Raw genomic sequence first — 19,505 nt, 5'->3', positions numbered from 1 at the left:
TAAGGAATTCGATCATCCGGAACTCCACCTGCCGGAGTGATTCTCCAGACGGTGCACAGAAATCAGGTGGGGATCTGTCAATCATGCTTATAATATTGGGTATATATATTTCTGATCGGATGCAGCCCTCCCACCGACCTTGACTCATCTCGACCAGTGCATCCGAAGATTGTATTTGTTCGTCGGGAAAATTCAATTCCTGCGAAATTTCACGCATATATCGGTGGGTTCTACTGGAGGCATAGAATAAGGATGAACACATATACAAAGTTCAAGCTTGCAAACCATATAGTATCTCATTAAATAGTATGAAAATATAAACAAGTACCAGAACATTAGATTAATTGGCGAGCTGACAGAACGAATTTTCAACATGATACAGAGAAACTTGATTCAGGATCTCTTCACCATAAAATCAAATATACAAATTCGAATGCCTTGTCGGTCTGTATGAGCCACATAGGTAAGAAAATCCCTAACGAGAGCATAAGGCAATTGAACACCAGAAAACGAGAAAAAAGGTGACGAGTATGAAAAGAGATGCTGATCACCAACAAGGAATAGACCAAGACGCTTCTTCCTACCTCTGTTTCTCAGCATAGGGAAGATGGTTTTACATATTGCTGATCCACTCTGCAAATAATTGGCACACTTAATAACATATTACATAGGTATATAGAATAGCATTGAAATCCATGTACAAGGGCCAAGATGACTGCTAATTAACTGCTCAATTTATTAGTGAGTGAAAATCGATGAAAAAATAAAAACTGACCCATCATATAGAACACGGGATAGTGGCAACCTGCACCTCTTTGAGAGAGACTAGAAAGCAAAACCACCCACTTGGAGTAGAAGGTAATACACCAAGGGAATTAGCAAAATCCTGAACAAGATCTGTGCCTATCAATTGTGTGAATCATGCCCACCTTGATCAGAGATGTTCAGTCCATTGCAAATATGGCTAAGCAGTGGCGAACGTGAACGACCATTTGGACCACCAACTGCGACCTCAATGCTTTGAAGCAGGTTGCGCACTGCCACTCCCAAATATAGAGTTGATGAATTCAACATCGGGGGTGAAAAGAAAAGGCGATAGGGAATCGCTTGGCACGAATACCAAGACGTCAAGGTAGCCCACTAGCCACCGATGATTAGAACAGAAAAATACAAATGACATACACTACCATATCCACTTCCACCTCAGATCAATTATAATGGTCAAAGCTGCAGAACCCAACTTGTGAGTTGCATCACAAACCTGGCTAGCATCACAAAACCATCTCAAATTTGCCACCCCCAACAAAGACACTTTGATTAGGTGCAACCTGATGACCCAATACATATCTAGTGCGAAGGGCTCTCCTTTCACCAAAGCCTTTAGCCCCCACAAGTTGGGCCAAATTCAGGCAAATAGGTGACTTTGGGTTAAGGGGAGGTAAAGAAAATTTTAAATGACGGCCAATGGAGTAAAAGAACTTCAAGATTGATATGATATCAACTTCCAATACCTCCCAAAAGTATTGATGGAGGAGAAGAAGAATGCCATCAGGCTATCAGGCATGAGAATGTCATCCTTACAAATGTTGAAAGAAAAACTTCCACCTCATCTCAAGAGAAAGAGGGCTCCCAGCCCCATCTTCATTCTCCACAGAGAGGCAAAGAAATTCCCGACTTGCCAAACCAAGGCTTAATACACCACTCGAACCAATAAAGTTCCTCCAAATGCCCTAAAGGCCTCCTCCACCGTCAACTTAGATCCATTCATTAAAGGGCCGTTTGGATATGCGGATTTTAGAATCCAGGTTTTTAGTTTGAAAACAGTGTAAAAGATGGTTCATAATCAAGCTGTTGCCGCTGTCCTGGCAGCGTTTCCTGGATTTTAAGTAAGAAAACCAGGTTTTAGTAATCTCTACTGCATCCTGAGATTTCCAAAACCTGGGCAAATGGGAGGATCTGCTACTCTCTTGCTGTCGGAAAGGAGGGCGAGAAGTCAAAAACGACGGCTGGTCCGCTTCTTCTCTTGTCTCTTAGCTACAATTTTGAAGAAATCCGAGATTTTAAAATCCGGGTATCCCAACAGCCCCTAACGGTTCTGCATTAACCCTGACAAAGGACATCAAATACTATTGAAAGTTTATTGCCCTTAGCTTTATCGTTTTTCTTTTGAGACGTTAATGAACAATTACTAGATGACAAACAAAAATTGAAAGAGAGAAAGGTTGCCCCACACAAAAAGCTATTCTAGTTACACCTAGGGCTGCACACGGTTTGGTCCGATTCAGTTGAGGGAGGTTTTTTGAATCGAACCGATCCCATCGGTTTGGAGAAAATCCAAACCGTAACCGAACCGATGGGGGAATAACCGAACCAAACCGAACCGATTTTGACTAGGTCGGTTTGGTTTGGTTCACAGTTTATCTGGTTTTTGGTTCAGCTTTAATACAGATCCAAATCAAGTAGTTAAATAAGTTTATCTATCCCTCAAATGAGGCTTTTATGTTGCATTTATATCTAGGGTTGAGAAGGTAAAAGGAATCTACCCGGCTCTAATCCTGGTTCTAGTTGGGTTCTTCTACGTGGATCATTTTCATCCATTCTATCCTATCCAAGGTCATGTTCTCTGTTATGTTCCTAGCTATCAAGTCCTTCCTCAATGTTTCTACCCAAGTTGTTTTCAGTCTGCCCCAACCTCTTTTTACTCCATCAATTTGATACGAGTCGCCTCTTCTCACAGGAGCATCCAAAGGCCTACGTTGGATATGTCCAAACCATCTTAAGCGGTGCTCTCTCATCTTCTCCTCAATTGGAGCCATGCCCACCTTTTTACGAATGTCTTCATTTTTAATTCTATCTTGCCTTGTGTGGCCGCACATCCATCTAAGCATTCACATCTCCGCTACACTCATCTTATGCACATGCTGCTTCTTGGTGGCCCAACATTCTGAGCCGTACAGAATAGCTGGCCTCACAGCTGTCTTATAAAACTTTCCCTTCAACTTGGTAGGGATTTTACGGTCGCACAGAACTCCTGAGGCAAGCTTCCACTTCAACCAACCTGCTCTTATTCTATGGTTAACATCCTTTTCAATCTCTCCTTCCTTATGTAGAATTGAACCAAGATAGCGAAAGATATCCCTCTTAGGTACCTCCTCTCCAGTCATTCTCGGATTAAAACTCAAAAACCGATGGGATCGGTTCGGTAAAAGTCTTAACCGTGACCGAGCCAATGCCTAAAAAAACCGAACCGAACCGAACCAAAACGCCCGGTTCGGTTTTGTTTATCGGTTTGGCCAGTTTTTTGTGCAGCCCTAGTTACACCCACTCTAGTTAACAAATCTTCAATCTCGCTAACTGTCAACACACGATAAAGTAATATAGAATGGTGTAATAGATTAAAACCAATTGCTTTATCCTATACAAACCCTGGAGCCTTGTCACTCATAGAAGTATAAATCTTATCTTGCCTTACTAATAATCAATTAATTATCATTCAGTCAAATATTTTTACTTTTAGAGGGAAAAAAGTCAAATTAAAGACTTTTTTTTTTTTTTTTAAAGTGACTATGTATTAATATGGAAACCAAAATACAATGAAAGGGGACGAGTCATCCGCCACTAAGATTACATTGCTACCCCCTGCAGCGATAGACGCTTAACTACCTTGCAGTCCGCTCAGCAAGCGCATGCATTTAATATTACCTCGAGTCGAACAATACCATCTCTTCCTTATCTACCCCGCCTTTCGCAAGTTCATCGGCCCGCTCATTTGAAGACCGCTTCATATGAATGAATTCCGAGCAAATAATCAATGCTAGATCTAGGATTTCAGATATTATGGTACCCAACTTACAGGGGCCAAGAGACTTTTTGGAAGACCACGCCGACACGATTGCCGAATCCCCATCAATAATTAGGGGCTCCGCCATCGAACCCACATACCGTCATAAACCCCATGGGAGGGCTGTCGCTTCCCCCATGTTAGAGTTGCACACCCCAGCCGGACTGGAGAAAGAGAATTTTGTGTGATCGCTACTAGCACAAAAAAGACCGCCAATACCTGCTCGGCCTGGTCTACGATTAGAACCCTCATCAAAATTAAACTTCACCCACCTAACGGATGGTGGATGCCATCTCGGGGCAATTTCAATATTCCTCCCTTTCTCATTGGCGAGTGTGCTCCAATTTCTTTGAATCTCTCCCATGGCATAATATAATACTATGTTAGCTTTTCCTCATCATGAGACATGATCAATCCTAATTTCCGTTACAAGCCTCACACGACTTGTCTTCTTATTTAAAAATGCAGTTGTTTCTTTCCTTCCATAGATGCGAAATCAAAGCAAAAGGAACTAATTTCCAAAGGATCCACCCATATTTACCGAAAGGACTGAAGCTCTAATGTAGAATCTTCTTCTTGATGGATCTGTGAAAGACCCAATCCTATATAAAACTTTTGATGATGACATACAAGTACTGCATAAAAGGACAATGAACAAATAAAGATCTAGGGACTCATCGCTCTTCTTGCATAAAATGCATTGATTGACAAGATGGACTCTCCTTTTGAGACGATCATAGGTATTGATTCCGTTGTTCGCCACCGTTTAAGCAAAAGCGGTGACTTGAGGAGAGGCCAAGATTGCCAGATGATGGAAGAATGGGACCTCGATCCAACGCCTCCAACTAACCTGTGAAAAAATGAATGAAAATAAAATGAACCAATGGGGTTAGGGGTCTAGACTCGGGAATTAGGGCAGGAAGGAACTCACATTCAAACTTCAACATGCAGGCTAATAAGTGCATAAATGAAATTGTGGTCGAATTCTTTGCAAATGCCAAATTTGTCTTTCCACTGGACGAATCCATAGATTTAGGCTTCTACAAAGGTCTGCACCTGTTGGACTTAATTTGTCAAGTGGTGAGTGGACAAAAGCAGGAAAAAATTATTGGGCTCTGGGGTCCATATCAAATTCCGTCTGCGAGCACTCTTTACGAAAAGGCCCAAGTTGAGTTGAAGAAGAGTAAAATGGAAAAGCTCGATGGAATTAGTTTCAAAAATGGTGTCCTCACGCTCCCTGCATTCCGAATCCACTCTTCCACTGAATCAGTGCTCCTCAATATTGCGGCCTTTGAGTATCTTCATCCTGAAGCAAACCACCGAGTGAGTTCCTATATCGACTTCATGAGTGCCCTCCTCATTTCGGCCGAGGACTCATCGTTGATCAGAAGTATAAATGTGGTGGAAACAAGAAAGAATGATGAGTCAGTCCCTGTATTCATCCAAAAGATTAGAAATGACATGGGATTCAACCCTCTCTATGGTAATGAACTACTTCTTATGACTTATAAATTGATTGATTATTACACCATTAGAAGGAAGAGGAGACTTCATGAGTGGGGTTCTAACCTCAAGCAGACTTACTTCAAAAATCCTTGGAGTTCCATGGCTCTCATTGCAGCAACTTTGCTTTTGGTTTGCACCATCATTCAAACCATCACTGGATTATTATCTTTAAAGTCTAATCATAATTGATGGATTATCACTAAATGCAGATCCCATCTGCCTGTGTTTTTATTCTCTTATTTTCTCTATATGGAATGAACATTAATAATAATATAATGTATTACATAGCCTCTGAACTTGAAATGTAATGCTTTATACAGTTATTTCTAGTCTCTCGGCTTCTAATGTACTATTTGTCTTCTGAGAGTACCCAGACACTCGCTTGTATCAATCAGTGGTAAAATTCATTTTCTGGTGGGACTTATAGGGAGGTTTGTATTTATGTGAAATCAAGACCTTTGATCTTGTAGAGCATTCCGACACAGTATTAGTCCCTTCATTAACGAACATCCCATTCATAAGATAAATGACAGCAAAAAACGACAGTTTAGCTTTCGAGCTCCACTGAAACTGTTACATGCCCTTGCTTTTTCCAACCAAAATCAGCAGAATAAACCTCCAAATGTAATAGAGACTTTGTACTCAAATTAGGTTGGGATTTCATATAAGTTCTTGGCTTTTACGAAGGAGTTTAATATATTAATCAATTAGTTTTCAATAGGTCATAGCAGAGGGTGACTCTTTGAACATGGTAAGATGGTTAAAAGAAAGTGAGGCTCATCATGGCAGTTTGCGCAGTGGATTGATGAGATCTCGGATCGTGCTATTCCATTGCATTTCATCATGTAAGAAGATCGGATAATAATGAGGCCGATAGGCTAGCTCTGGAGGAGGTTTCAATGGCTGATTTGGAAGTTTTTCCTTTTCTTCCCCCTTGATCTTTTTTGCTCCTTGTATGATATTTCTTTGATTCTCTATATGATGAAATCTTCTCGATGGTTGGGGTTCTCCCTTATTTTCATTTCTCTATTATTTCAATCCTTTACCATTCAAAAAATATAATCAACTAGTTTTCAAGATCGGAGGAAACTTTTGTACTCAAATTAGGTTGGGATTTGATACAAGAAACGAAATATAATAAGCTTCTTCGCATGTAGTCTGTGAACATATTTGTAGTGCTTGGCGAAGCCACATAAGCCTTGTGTTTGTCAATTTGTGTCTGTTTTTCATTTGGTTCCTCTGTTTATTTATATTTCAATGGAAACTCAACTCAACTCAACAAAGTCTTTGTCCCAAACTAGTTGGGGTCGGCTAAATGAATCATTTAGAAAAAAATCATGAAGAAGGTAAAAAGAATCTACCCGGCTCTAATCCTGGTTCCAGTTGGGTTCTTCTACGAGGATCATTTTCTTAATGGAACTAAAGATAATTTTTGGCAACATTCTTAATGGAACTTTCTAGTCTTTCAAACATCATATTTTCAACCTAAAGTAAGAGCCATGCACGTACGCTAAGCTTCAGACTTGTAGATGAAAATTGAAAAAAATATAGAACATGGATCAAGTAACCTTGGTTTTCAGGATGAATAGAATGCCATCATAAGACATAAGTTCACAACGAGGATATAAACATACATATCAAGCACTGGCTTTAGACAGAATAAAAAGAAATGGCATTCTTAAGTTAATTGTCAAAATTGAGAAATGGGTTGATAAATTGTGCTACAGAACTCCACACAAAAGAATAAAGATGAAAAAAAAAGAAATGACAGCTCCAATCCTGCATCTTTTGGTGTTGGGAGCTTTGCAACATGTAGATATCACATTCAATATTTCCTTGTTCATCACTCTGCTCTTATCAGAAATACCAAATTGATGACTGAATGGAGTTAAACCAAACACTCCAGAAGAATGTAAGTGGGGCCAATAATCATTTAGATCCAAGACGGAAGGGTCTTAGCATCTCCAATTTGTGCCTAAAGAAGCCTTAAATGTGCAGCATCATTCAGCAGATCTGCCAACCTGTTCTAAGTAAATGACGTAAAATTGTCGATGCAGATTCATCTATACAAATCCTATGCAACATTGCCGGACTACACCCAAGCAGGCCTGTGAGAACACACTTGATTGGCATTGCGTGAGTGAAAAGACCAATTGACAAGGAGCTTCGAGAATTTACTTCGTGAAATGCCCATGGTTGGTTTCTCTAGGAGAGAACTCATCTTCGGCCTCATTATCTCCCATTGTCACAAATTGGAGCCTTCTCTTCCCAGACTTTTTCCTCAAAAGTCATTGGCGGTGTCTGTAGAGCAAATCCCACTGTGAGAGAGTGGGCCCATCTCTGTCTGGAATTGAGTTGGACAGAATCTGAGAGTTTCGGTGTGAAAATCCCTTGGCTTCGTTTTGATGAAGTGATGAATCTCTTGTTCTCTGTTTTTCTCGAATTCTTAGAACTACGTTGTTGAGGAATTCAATCATCCGGAACTCCACCTGCCTGAGTGATTCTCCAAATGGGGCACATAAATCAGGCTGGGATCTGCCAATCATGCTTATAATATCGGGCATATATATTTCCGATCGGAGGCAGCCCTCCCACCGACCTTGACTCATTTCGACCGGTGCATCCGAAGATTGTATTTGTTCCTCGGAAAAAATCAATTCCCGTGAAATTTCATGCATATATCAGTGGGTTCTACTGGAGGCATATATCAAGGATGATCACATACACAAAGTTCAAGCTTGCAAACCATATAGTATCTCAGTACATAGAATGTAAATATAAACAAGTACCAGAACAAATCAGAACATACATTCTTTGGCAGGCTAACAGAAAACAAATTTCCAACATTGTATAGAGAAACTTATTTCAGGATCTTCTTAGCTATAAAATCAATTTACAAATTCCAATGCCTCATCATCTTGTATGAGAAACATATGTAAGAAAATCCCTAACAAGAGCATCAGGCAATTGAACACCAGATAACGAGAAAAAAGGAAGTCAAGAACTAAGGTGACAAGAATGAAAAGAGACACTGATCACCCACAAGGAATGGACCAAATGTCTCACGTTTCTTCCTACTGTTTCTCAGCCTAGGGTGGTTTTACGCACTGTGGATCCACTTTGCAAATGAATTGCATGCTTAAATATCAAATAGAAATACCATATGTGAGGTATATAGAATAGTATTGAAATCCATTTACTAGGGTTATGATGACTACTAATTAACTGCTCAAATCTATGTTTAATACAGTGAAAATCAATGTAAAATAAAAATTGGATCTATGGCATCCTTCTCTCTTGGTTAACAGAGTTCTAGCTGGCTTCTTTGGAAGCTCGAGGGGCATTAGGCAGAGGGACCCTCTGTCTCCATTCAACTTCATAATGGCAGCACAAGCCTTTAGCTTGCTCTTATCCAAAGGCGAAGAAAAGGTCTCATTCATGGATTGCACCCGAGTCAAAATGAACACACAATCTCCCACCTGCAGTTTGCCGAAAGCACTCTTATCTTTTTACAGGAGAGCGAGGAGCACACAAGAAATATAAAGCAAATTTTCAGATGATTTGAAATGCCCTTTAGGTTAAAAATTAACCTCGCAAAAAGCCTCCTAGCAGGGTTGAATGTGAATCAGCATAGGTGTCTCAATATGCAGCCATTCTTGGTTGTAATAGCGGGGAATTGCCACTAACTTAACTAGGCCCGCCGTTAGGATATGGAGTACCCAAAGCCTCATTATGGAACCTGGTGATAAGTTAGCCTCTTGGAAGAGGCAATATATGTCTCTAGAGGGCGAATCACGCTTATCAAGGCGCCCATGGCGAACATGCTGGTATATTATCTATCAACTTACAAAGTTCGGTCAAAAGTAGCCAAACGTATAGAAAAATTGCATAGAGATTTCTTATAGGAAGGGAGGAGAGACGTAGATTGAAGCATCTCATGAGATGGAAGGTGTACAAACTGAAGCCTCGAGGAGGGGTGGGTATCAGTCAAATCAAATTAAGGAACCTATCTCTATTGGGAAAATGGCTATGGCGGTATGATGAAGAGGAGGCTCTACGGCACATGATAATTGGCAATAAATATAGGAGGGGTGGGAATGCAGAGATCCTGTTGCAGGCAAAGGATTCGAAGCATGGAAATCCATTTGCAACGCAAGATGCTACTTCAATCCATGTGTTAGAATGTCAGCGGGCAAAGGGGAGAAGACACGCTTCTGGTTGAACCTCTAGTTAGGGGACTCTCCTCTCGGCTAGTTTTCCCTGACCTTTATTTGTTGGCATCCGACAGAGAAGCTCCAGTTTGTGATCATATGGACAGAAAAAGGGATGGGAGAAGGATAGACTGGATGATCAAACTCGAAAGGAACCTTAAGGATTAGGAGATGCTCGGTCTCACACATCTTTTATCTCTCCTTGAGTCTCAGTATTGCTCTCTGGCGTGTCAGAATCGCCGGATTTGGTCCCCTGATAGGTCTGGCATTTTCTTTGTATGATCCTTCTTCCGCAGGCTAGTGCCCGATGATGGTTCAGAGTCCAAATATTCCATCATTTGGCGATCATCGGCTCCCTTTTAGGTGGGAGCTTTTGCTTGGACAATGGCTCATAGGCGGATAAACACATGTAACCGCCTCAAGAGGCATAAGGTGTCTATTGTTAGCAGTTGCATCCTCTGTAAGGCGGTAGAAGAATCCCTAAATCACATCCTCTTGCATTGTCCCCTCTCATCATCGTCAGTGTGGACGGCGATCATCAGGAGTTTTGGTGTCTCTCGGGTTTTCCATAGATCCATCGCAAGAACCTGCTTTTTTGGCGCAATTCCACTTTCGACGAGACGGGTCGATCTCTTTGGAGTTTGGTTCTGTTTGCTACATTGTGGCACATTTGGGAAGAGAGAAACAGGAGAATCTTTGAAGAGAAAGGTAAAGCATCGCCAAAATCTTATCAAAGATCAAGACTGATCTTATAGCTTGGGCAAAACAGGTGATCTCTTGGAATCATACTCGGTGGCTGATTTGTTGAGGAATTGGCAGACGATAATTTGGAAGAAAAGAGAAAACCCTGCCCATCCCCCTCTTGGAAGCTGCCCCAATCGATGGTAGCACCAATGGTAAACCGAGTCCGACAGGAATTGGAGGTCTCATTGGATATGCAGAGGGTAACATCTTATTCTCATATTCCAATTTGGTTGGGATATGCGAGTCCAATGAGGCGGAAGTGAAAGCCCTTCTACACGATCTTAAGTGGTTAGTGACAAATCAACCCGACCCCTTGATAGTGGAGGGAGACTTCTAACATTATAGATTTGTTGAGTGGAGCATCCCCGAGCTCTTGGAAACTCGCAAATATCATTTCTGAAATTCGGGACTGTTGCATGGCTTCTCAACATCGCTGATTGGGCTATAATTATTCATAAATAAGGGCTATTAAATTAGTGATTTTAATTGAATATTTGTGATTAATGTGACTTACTTTGTGATTTCTTTTAATTGCAGGATCTAGGTTCCGTGCCAAACAAGGGTCTCATCTGCGACATTGAGGTGAAAAACATCAACGGTTTAAAGGTATTTTAAAGGGTGACATTTTCATTAGGCTTGATCAATGGTTTAGAACCAGCTGAAGAGATTGTCACTGACATCATCCAATGGGTGGTTCAGATTATACAATTGAAATAATTTGAGGGGGAACAACCTAATTACATTATGGCCCCACAAATGGGCTCCGGATCATTTAATTAAAATGATTTTTGGCGCACCTCATTGAGGCCCCACAATTGATAAACCCATTTTTGTAACCGGCCCATCATTTGGACGGATATGATCGTCCTATGGAAATAATTTGTGGGCGCAAATGAATCAACAAAATGGGCAGTTGGGATAAACATATGCTATTAAATTTGGAGCAACCTATTTACATTGAGGCCAACAAGATGAATGGTTAGGATCATACAAGAAAGGACAACTTATTTGGGACTCTGGAGAAGAGAAGATAGCTGGCGAGATATACATCATCAGAATGAGGGGGATGTTATCACCTTGGAGACAAGAAACCCAAAGGAGAAGGGAGAGAAACAGGCATAGAGGCAGAGATCCGAGCACTCCTCTTGACATTGGCCACCTACCACACCCCCCATCTTTATCGCCACCCATTTTCTTCTCATCCGGATTTCTGCCCTCACCCCACAACCATCTCTATTTTCCACCTTTAACCCCATTACCTTCACATTGGCTACCTACCCAGACCCAACATCCACCTCCATTAAGACTTCCATCTCCATCTTACCCCTGTCCAAACCCATCCAAACTCCATCGCCACCACCACTGCCCCTATCATTCACAAAAGCCCTCTTCTCAAACCCCATATCTAACCCCATTCCACCATTAATTCCGACCACCCTACCGGAATCCGGTCACCATCACCTTCTATCCCAACCTTCACCTCCATTTCCACCGACCTCTACCTTCATCAAACCCACTTTGCAAAAATCTGAAATCGTAACAACGCTAACTGGTTTTCCCCATTTTGCAGACCTCATTCTTCTCCCATTTCAGCATTCAAACCTCAACTTCTTCGATTAGCATTCCTCTGTACAGATTATCAAACCCTCCTCCATTTCTTCCAGTCACCTCTTTTCACCTCCACCCAAACCCTTTTCATTTGTTTGGTCTCCACCATCATATGCCCTGTAACAAGCCATCATTACCCTTGTCAAATTGAGCCTTTAGTTACCCCATTCTCGCCACCTCCTTTCGATTTCAAGTCACCACACCATGAATGCCGATCACCTTCACTGAATAGCTCTCCACCGGCGCACCGCATCTTATGGGAAATCATCTTCTTTGCTACGTAGTATCAAATAGCATCATAAGTAGCTAAGTTTCTTTTGTCTTTAGGTGTAGATGAACCATTGAATTTAGTTAATTAGTTTCTGATTTAGTGCACTTAATTGCTTGATGTTAGACCCTCATTTTATTGAATGAATTTTTAATGTTAAATTTAGTTGAGAAAATTTGTTTCTGTGATTCAAAATTTTCTATTCAAGCAATAGTTCGTAGGGTGATTGTGATTATACCGATGGAAATCTATAACTGGCCGAACCAAGCGTGCTAAGCGTAGCGAAAGACGATAGTGATTGGCAAGATAGATTATAAGTAGGAAAAATTGCAATTATTTTTCCGGGGTATCATTAGACTTGTAGTCGTAGTGAATCGAAGTGTGCGTCGGAAATTAATTAATGAATCAATGTGGATTCGAAACCTAAAGACAGCTTTTTCTCTAGATTTTTAATCCTTCAGTATTTGTTGAACTTTAGGTTTGATTTCCAATTCAAAAAAATAAAATAAAATCGGAAACTACTTTCTTTCAAAAGTATCTTAGCCTTCCAGTTCCCTGTGGATACGATCCTTTTCTTACCACTATTCTAGTAGTAATAATTAGGTTAATTAATTTATTTTGATCCGATAACGACTCGATCAATCGCTTCGTGCATACATGTCAACAAACGATAAGGCCGCCAAGCTAGCAAAATCCGGAGTAGAGGCATATTGTATGGAAGAGATTCAATTCACTCTTGTTCAGGCGCCCTAGGTGGTGGTATGGGGCGGTGTTGTCTTTTCTTTAAGAAAATCTGTACTTATATAGTGATGGGGGAGAACTTGTCCCTAGAATCCTAGTGTATGGTTTGATCTAAAGTTATCTATTTCATAAAGAAATATAAAATAAAAAGGGGAGTCATAAATCGACTCCCAAATATCTTAAATCGACCCCCCATGTGTTTTTCTCTCTCCTCTTTCTCTCTCTAACCCAGAGGAGAGAGAAAGACACATGGGGAGTCGATTTAAGATATTTGGGAGTCGATTTATCACGGCCCAATAAAAACTGACTCATTATATAGAACATGAGATAGTGGCAACCTGCACCTCTTTGGGAGAGACAAGAAAGCAAAACCAACCCACTTGGAGTAGAAGGTAATACACCTAGGGAATTAGCAAAATCCTGAACAAGATCTGTGTCAATATCAATTCTGCAAATCATTCCCACCTTGATCAGAGATGTTTAGTCCAGTGCAAATATGGCTAAGCAATGGCTATTATGCCATCGACATACTGAAGGTGAACAACCATTGGACCACCAACTGCCACCTCAATGCTGTGAAGCAGGTTGCACCTCGATGCTCCTAAAAATAGAGCTGATTAAATCCACATTAAGGATGAAAAGAGATGGTGATAGGGAATCACTTGGCACAAATATCAAGCCTTCAAAGTAGGCCCACTTGACACTGATGATTAGACCAGAAAAAGAAAAAAGTGACATGCACAACCATATCCACTTCCTCCACTTAAGATTGAACTCTATATCCAAGATCATAAGCCTTTTCCAGATCAATTATAATGGTCCAAGCTCCAGAGCCCAACTTGTGAGCTGCATCACAAACCTTGCTAGGATCACAAAACCATCTCAAATTTGCCACCCCACAACAAAGACACTTTGATTAGGTGAAACCGGATGACCCAATAATATAGTGCAAAGGGCTCAACTTTCACCAAAGCCTTTAGCCCCCACGAGTTGGGCCAAATTCAGGTAAATAAGTGACTTTCGGATAAGGGCAGGTAAAGAAAAATTTAAAATATCAAGCAATGTGGCTATAAGTACTTTAGGATTGATATGATATCTACTTCTAATACCTCCCAAAACTACTGGTGGAGGAGAGGAAGAATGCTATCGGGGCGTCAGGCACAAGAATGGTATCCTTGCAAATGTTGAAAGAAAAATTTACACCTCATCTCAAGAGAAAGGGCACTCCCAGCCCCGTCTTCATTCTCCAAAAAAATTAAAGTTTGCAAATGTCACTCCTGGCCCCGTCTTCATTCTCCACAAATAGGCAAAAAAATACCCTACTTGTCCAACCACGGCTCAAATACACCACTCCAACCAATAAATTTTCTCCAAATGCCCTAAAGGCCTCCTGCAGTGTCAACTTAAGATCCATTCATTAACAGTTCTGCATCAACCCTGAGAAAGGACATCAAATACTCTTGAAAGATAACTGCGCTTAAGTTTTTGTTTTTCTTTGAGACAATAACAAACAATTACTAAATGACAAACAAAAATTACATAGAGGGAGAGGTTTCACCACACATAAAGTTATTCTAGTTCATAAAGTTATCCTAGTCACACCCACTCTTGTTAACAAATCTTCAATCTCGTTAAACTGTCAACACACAATAAAGTAATATAGAATGATGTAATAGATTAAATCCAATTGCTTTCTCCCATCCAAACCCTGGAGCCTTGTCACTCATATAAGTATAAATCATTAAATCTTCTCTTGCCTTACGAATGATCATTCAGTTAAATCTTTTTTATTTTTAGAGGGAAAAAGTCTAATTAAAGACTTTTTTTGAAAAGTGATTGTTTATGGGTATGGAAACCGAAATCCAATGAAAGAGGACAAGGTGTCCTGCACAAAGATTACATTGCTACCGCCTGCAGCGATAGACGCCTACCCTGCAGCCGCCCAGCCAGCGCCCCTATCTGCCTCGCATTTTCGCAAGCTTGTCAGCTCGCTCAATTGCAGACCACTTCATATGAATGAATTCCAAGCAAATAATCAATGCTAGATCTAAGATTTCTGATACGATTGATAGCCAACTTCTAGGGGCCCAGAGACTTTTTGGAAGTCCACGCCAACACAATTGCCGAATCCCTTTCAATAATTAGGGGCCCCTCCATCAAACCCAAATACCATATTAAGACCCACAAGAGGGCTCTCGCCTCCGCATTGCTCAAGTTGCACACCCCAGCCAGACCAGAGAAAGAGAAGATTTTGTGACCACTACTACCACCAAAAAGACCACCAATAACTGTTTGGGCTGGCTTACCATTAGAACATCCATCAAAATTAAACTTCACTCACCCAAGGAATGTTGGATGCCATCTCAGGGCAATTTCAATCTTCTTCCCTTTTTCATTAGCAACTGTGCCCCAATTTTTTAGAATCTTTTTGTTTTGAATGGTAATTTTTTAGAATCTTTCCTAAGGTATAAAAGATCCTATGTTAGCTTCTCTTCCAAACGAGTCGTGATCAATCCTAATTTCCATTACAATCCTCACAAGGCTTGTCTTATTATCATAAAAAATGAGGTTGTTTCTTACCTTCTATAGATGCCAAATAAGAGCAAAAGGAACTAATTCCCAAAGGATCCACCCAAATTTATCGAGAGGACCGGAGCTCCAATACAGAATAGTCTTCTTGATGGATATGTAAAAGACCCAATCAAATGTGAAACTTTTGATGAAGACGTACTACAAGTGCCACACGAAAGGATAATGAAGAAATAAATTATCTGGGGACTCCTCGCTCTAAAATGCATCAATTGGCAAGATAGACTCTCCTCCTTTTGAGACGAACGCAGGTATTGATTCCTTTATTCACCACCGTTGAAGCAAAAGTGGCAACCCGGGGAGAGGCCAGAGATCGCCAGATGATGGAATAATGAGACCTCAATGCAACACCTCCAACTGACCTGTGAAAAAATGAACGAACAGAAAAGGAACCAATATGGTTAGGGGTCTAGGTTCAGAAATTAGGGCAGGAAGGATAACAATACTGGGACACAATAAGACCAAGAAAGCGGGAAAGACTCTCAATTTCATCGTCCCTAAGATTACTTCTAAGCCTAACCACAAACACCACCCCACCATCTCCCCTCCTCTCCATATGGTCAAAAACTCTCTTCCCTCTATCAGTAGTTAGACGGTATAGCTTTAGAAATGCATGGCACAACAAGGACTTCCCTAACCACAAATCTATCTAAAAGCGAGTCCCCCTCCCCACTCTAAATGTATCCAAAGACTCGTGTGAGGACCTGGACCCACAAATGGACTTCAGTGTACCCAAACCTTTTCCTAAGACTGGGTTCCTACTCTCCCTGCCATGCTTGTTCAGATAATTTTGTGCCAAAGAGCCTCCATTTTTTTGAATGGTGCCAAAGAGCCTCCTCCTCGTCTCCATATCTCCATAACCATTTTCCCAGAAGAGATTTGTTCCTTAATCGAATTATTCCAATCAAATTAAAGACTCAGTTTCTTCGTCATTCAAAGCTGATCTCTCAGTGACCCACCACAAATATACCTTGGCATTTCAAACTAATTATAATGGTTGTTCCTTTATATAATATGCTTGTAAAGCCAAATCCAGAAAACTATAACTTAAAGGAGATGCTACACATAGACACCCCTTGATATTTAAAAGTATCTGTAGCCATTGCTGCCTTGTCTTATATGCTAGTAAATCTAGGACCAGAAGAACTAAAACTTGAAAGAGACAGTTCATACTTCATAATGAATTTCTACCATAATCTTATCTGTATTGCCTACCCATCGTATAATTCCTTTCCTAATAACCCACCAATTTATAGCCTAACTTTCCCTTGAAATCCTATAGCTAGAAACATATCAAACATCTTACCCTCCTTTTTTAGGTCCATATTTGCCCACAGTTACCTCTTCAGTGGAAACTCTTAAGTCTTAACCGGTAACCAAATCTCTTAAAAAGAGTTTCCCCGAGTCAATGGACACTTTATGACTAAAGTAATATAAACGTGATTCGCACGACCCTATCTAGATTCTAAAATCAACACATTTCTCCTTCCAGAACTCACAAACAAGCCTAGATTAATAAACTAAAATACGAACAAAAAGTCCACAGCCACTAGTGATTTAGTATCATGTTTAGAAATATGTGCACGCCATAACGAACTTCCGACCTCCCAATGTAGCAAGAATCATCTTTCGCGTAGTTTTCAATCTAAACAATTTAGATGTGTTGTTTATTTCCCATTAAATTGTTAATCAAAACAATGCATACAACAATAATTTAGATCTATCAAACAATTGATACCAAATGTAGCTATGTGGATCCACACACAAAACAGCAAGACAAAACAAAAATGTAGCTAATTCAGTTCCACTTACAAGCAATAACTCATAACCCAGAAAACTAATTTAATGAAATTCAATACAAAATATGCACGAAAAAAAAAAGATAATAAAACCCTAGAAGAAGATAAACTTTTGAAGAACTGAATCTGAATTACCTGGCAGATGGACCCTGCGGTCTCCATCGCCCGATCCAACGGTGACTAATAGACGGCATCAAACCGAACCCCCTAAGATTTGAGGAAAACGGCGATAAAATCCGGCCTCAGGCTGACCCCACACTTCACCGAGAGTGATCAGGAACATCTCCACCGTCCGATCTTCATCTAGGGGATCGGAAGATAAGCATCTAGAGAACGTTGCATGGAGTCCCAGACCTTGATACGGGGAGTGCCGATGGAAGAGAGTTGTGGAGAGAGTGGAGATGCTGACGCGTGGCAGGGGAGGATCTCTGGTTCTTGTTCTAGGACCTTCTTCTTCTTTTTTGATGATTTGTTTGGGTTTCCATTCCGTTCTGAACCCATGGGGGGGCTGAAAATTAGGAATGGGTACCTTTATTCCATTAGAAGAAGATGCATTGTGATGTGAAATCAGAAGCTGAAATGGGGTCTCCCTAGATTTGGAAGCGAGATGTAGGGCTTGGAAGGGCAGATCTGGAAACCAAACATTTCTTTCTTTTTTTTCTTCTTCTGTATCTCTCGTCTGCATACTTCCAGCTGGGTCAGCTATTCTGTTTTTTTTACAGTGAAGGGGGATGGGAATGGCAATGGTCATACGGTGTCCGAACGTACTTGCACGTATTTTAAAAAAAAGATTGGTGATAAATTCACCCCCTCCCACGAGAAATTCACCCCCTTGGTCTCTCTCTCCCAAGTCACAACAATGACTCCCGTATAGGGGTGGCAATGGTTCGGGTTCGGTTCGGTTCGACCCCCGAACCGAACCGAACCGAAATTTGAATTGGTTTTACCAAACCGAAACCGAACCAAAATCGAATTTTCGGTTCGGTTCCGCCAATTTTGCTACCCCTTACTCATAATCATTGGAAATATTCGGTTTCGGTTCGGTTTGATCCCCAAACCGAGCCGAACTGAAATTTGAATCGGTTTGGTTTAACCAAACCGAAACCGAATTTTCGGTTCGGTTTCGGCTCGGTTCCTGTCCGGTTCGGCCAATTTTGCCACCCCTACTCCCGTATTCTCTCTCCCCTTCAAAACCGTACACACTCAGTCCAACTTTCTCTCTCTCAACGCGACTCTTTGCTGGGTCAATGTTTTGGATTTTTGAATATGTAGGCCCCACTTTATTTTAAAAAATATGTGCACTTAATTTAAAATAAAAAATAAAAATACTTGGACCTATCTTTTTGGAAATCCAAGCCATTCATTTGATGGGCCGCAATGTAAATAAGTCTTGCCTATAAAATCATTTCCATAGGATGATCCTAACCCTCCTCTAATCTATAGACTAAAGGACACCGTATAATAGATCAAACAGTTGGTATCATCTTATGGAAAGGCTAATTGCTCAAGGGCCCAACAAATGAACGGTTTGGATCTTCAAACAAGGTGGGCCTCAATGAATTTTCTATTAAATACGCATTTGATAGGGCAGTGATATTTTCACTTGCCCTCCAGTACGCATCCACTCCCTCTTTTAATGTGATTTGACGTCAAAAAGCGTTATAAGGAGTGGGAATGCGTAGTGCAGGGGGAGTGAAAATATCATCCCCCAATTTATAGTGTTTGTATGTGGGTGCATGTATTTTAAAAAAAATTAAAAAAAAAAAAAAAAATATATATATATATATATATATATATATATATATATATATATATATATAGCGGTGTCCACTTTGTTCAAAGATCTAAATTTGTTTCAACAATGTCGTACCTAAAAATCATCTCCATTGAATGATCCTAACCTTCTGATCTTCGAACAAAGTGGTCTCAAGAGATTATTTTAAAATACATGCAACTGTGCACCAAATAATACATAGGGAAAAATACATTTACACCCCCTCTAATTTCAGACACATTCAGCTCTAATCCTGACTTTCAAAACGTGACAAATACACCTTCTGAGGTTTTTTTAACGTGACGGAATAGACTGTGATGCGGAAATGACCAAAATGCCCTCGTCTTCTCCAAATGAAAATTAGGGTTTGATTCAAACCTTTTTTTATTTATCAATATAACCCTCGATTTAGGAGTTTTATTTG

The 19,505-nt window shown here is 40.5% G+C and overlaps 1 protein-coding gene and 1 pseudogene across 2 annotated transcripts; one reads left to right on the top strand and one right to left on the bottom strand.

The window, feature by feature from the left end:
- The first annotated feature begins 4,786 nt into the window (after window positions 1-4,786).
- On the top strand, window positions 4,787-5,536 carry LOC143861607 (UPF0481 protein At3g47200-like). The gene has a single exon (XM_077372505.1). It carries the CDS (start codon window positions 4,787-4,789, stop codon window positions 5,534-5,536), a length of 750 nt encoding a protein of 249 aa, XP_077228620.1.
- A 1,465-nt stretch (window positions 5,537-7,001) lies between these two features.
- Window positions 7,002-17,609, bottom strand: LOC143860407 (uncharacterized; annotated as a pseudogene). Its single transcript, XR_013239705.1, has 2 exons — window positions 17,443-17,609; window positions 7,002-7,840 (listed from the first exon to the last, which is right to left on the bottom strand). The product of XR_013239705.1 is annotated as an uncharacterized LOC143860407 (transcript).
- Between the last annotated feature and the right edge of the window lie 1,896 nt (window positions 17,610-19,505).

The sequence above is a fragment of the Tasmannia lanceolata genome, unplaced genomic scaffold (genome assembly GCF_043159265.1).
Source record: "Tasmannia lanceolata isolate RefF3 unplaced genomic scaffold, GAP_Taslan_0.1 ptg000037l, whole genome shotgun sequence".
NCBI classification, from domain to species: domain Eukaryota; kingdom Viridiplantae; phylum Streptophyta; class Magnoliopsida; order Canellales; family Winteraceae; genus Tasmannia; species Tasmannia lanceolata.
The sequence above is the reverse complement of the archived record's forward strand: the minus strand, read 5'-3'. Positions and strand labels throughout refer to the sequence as shown.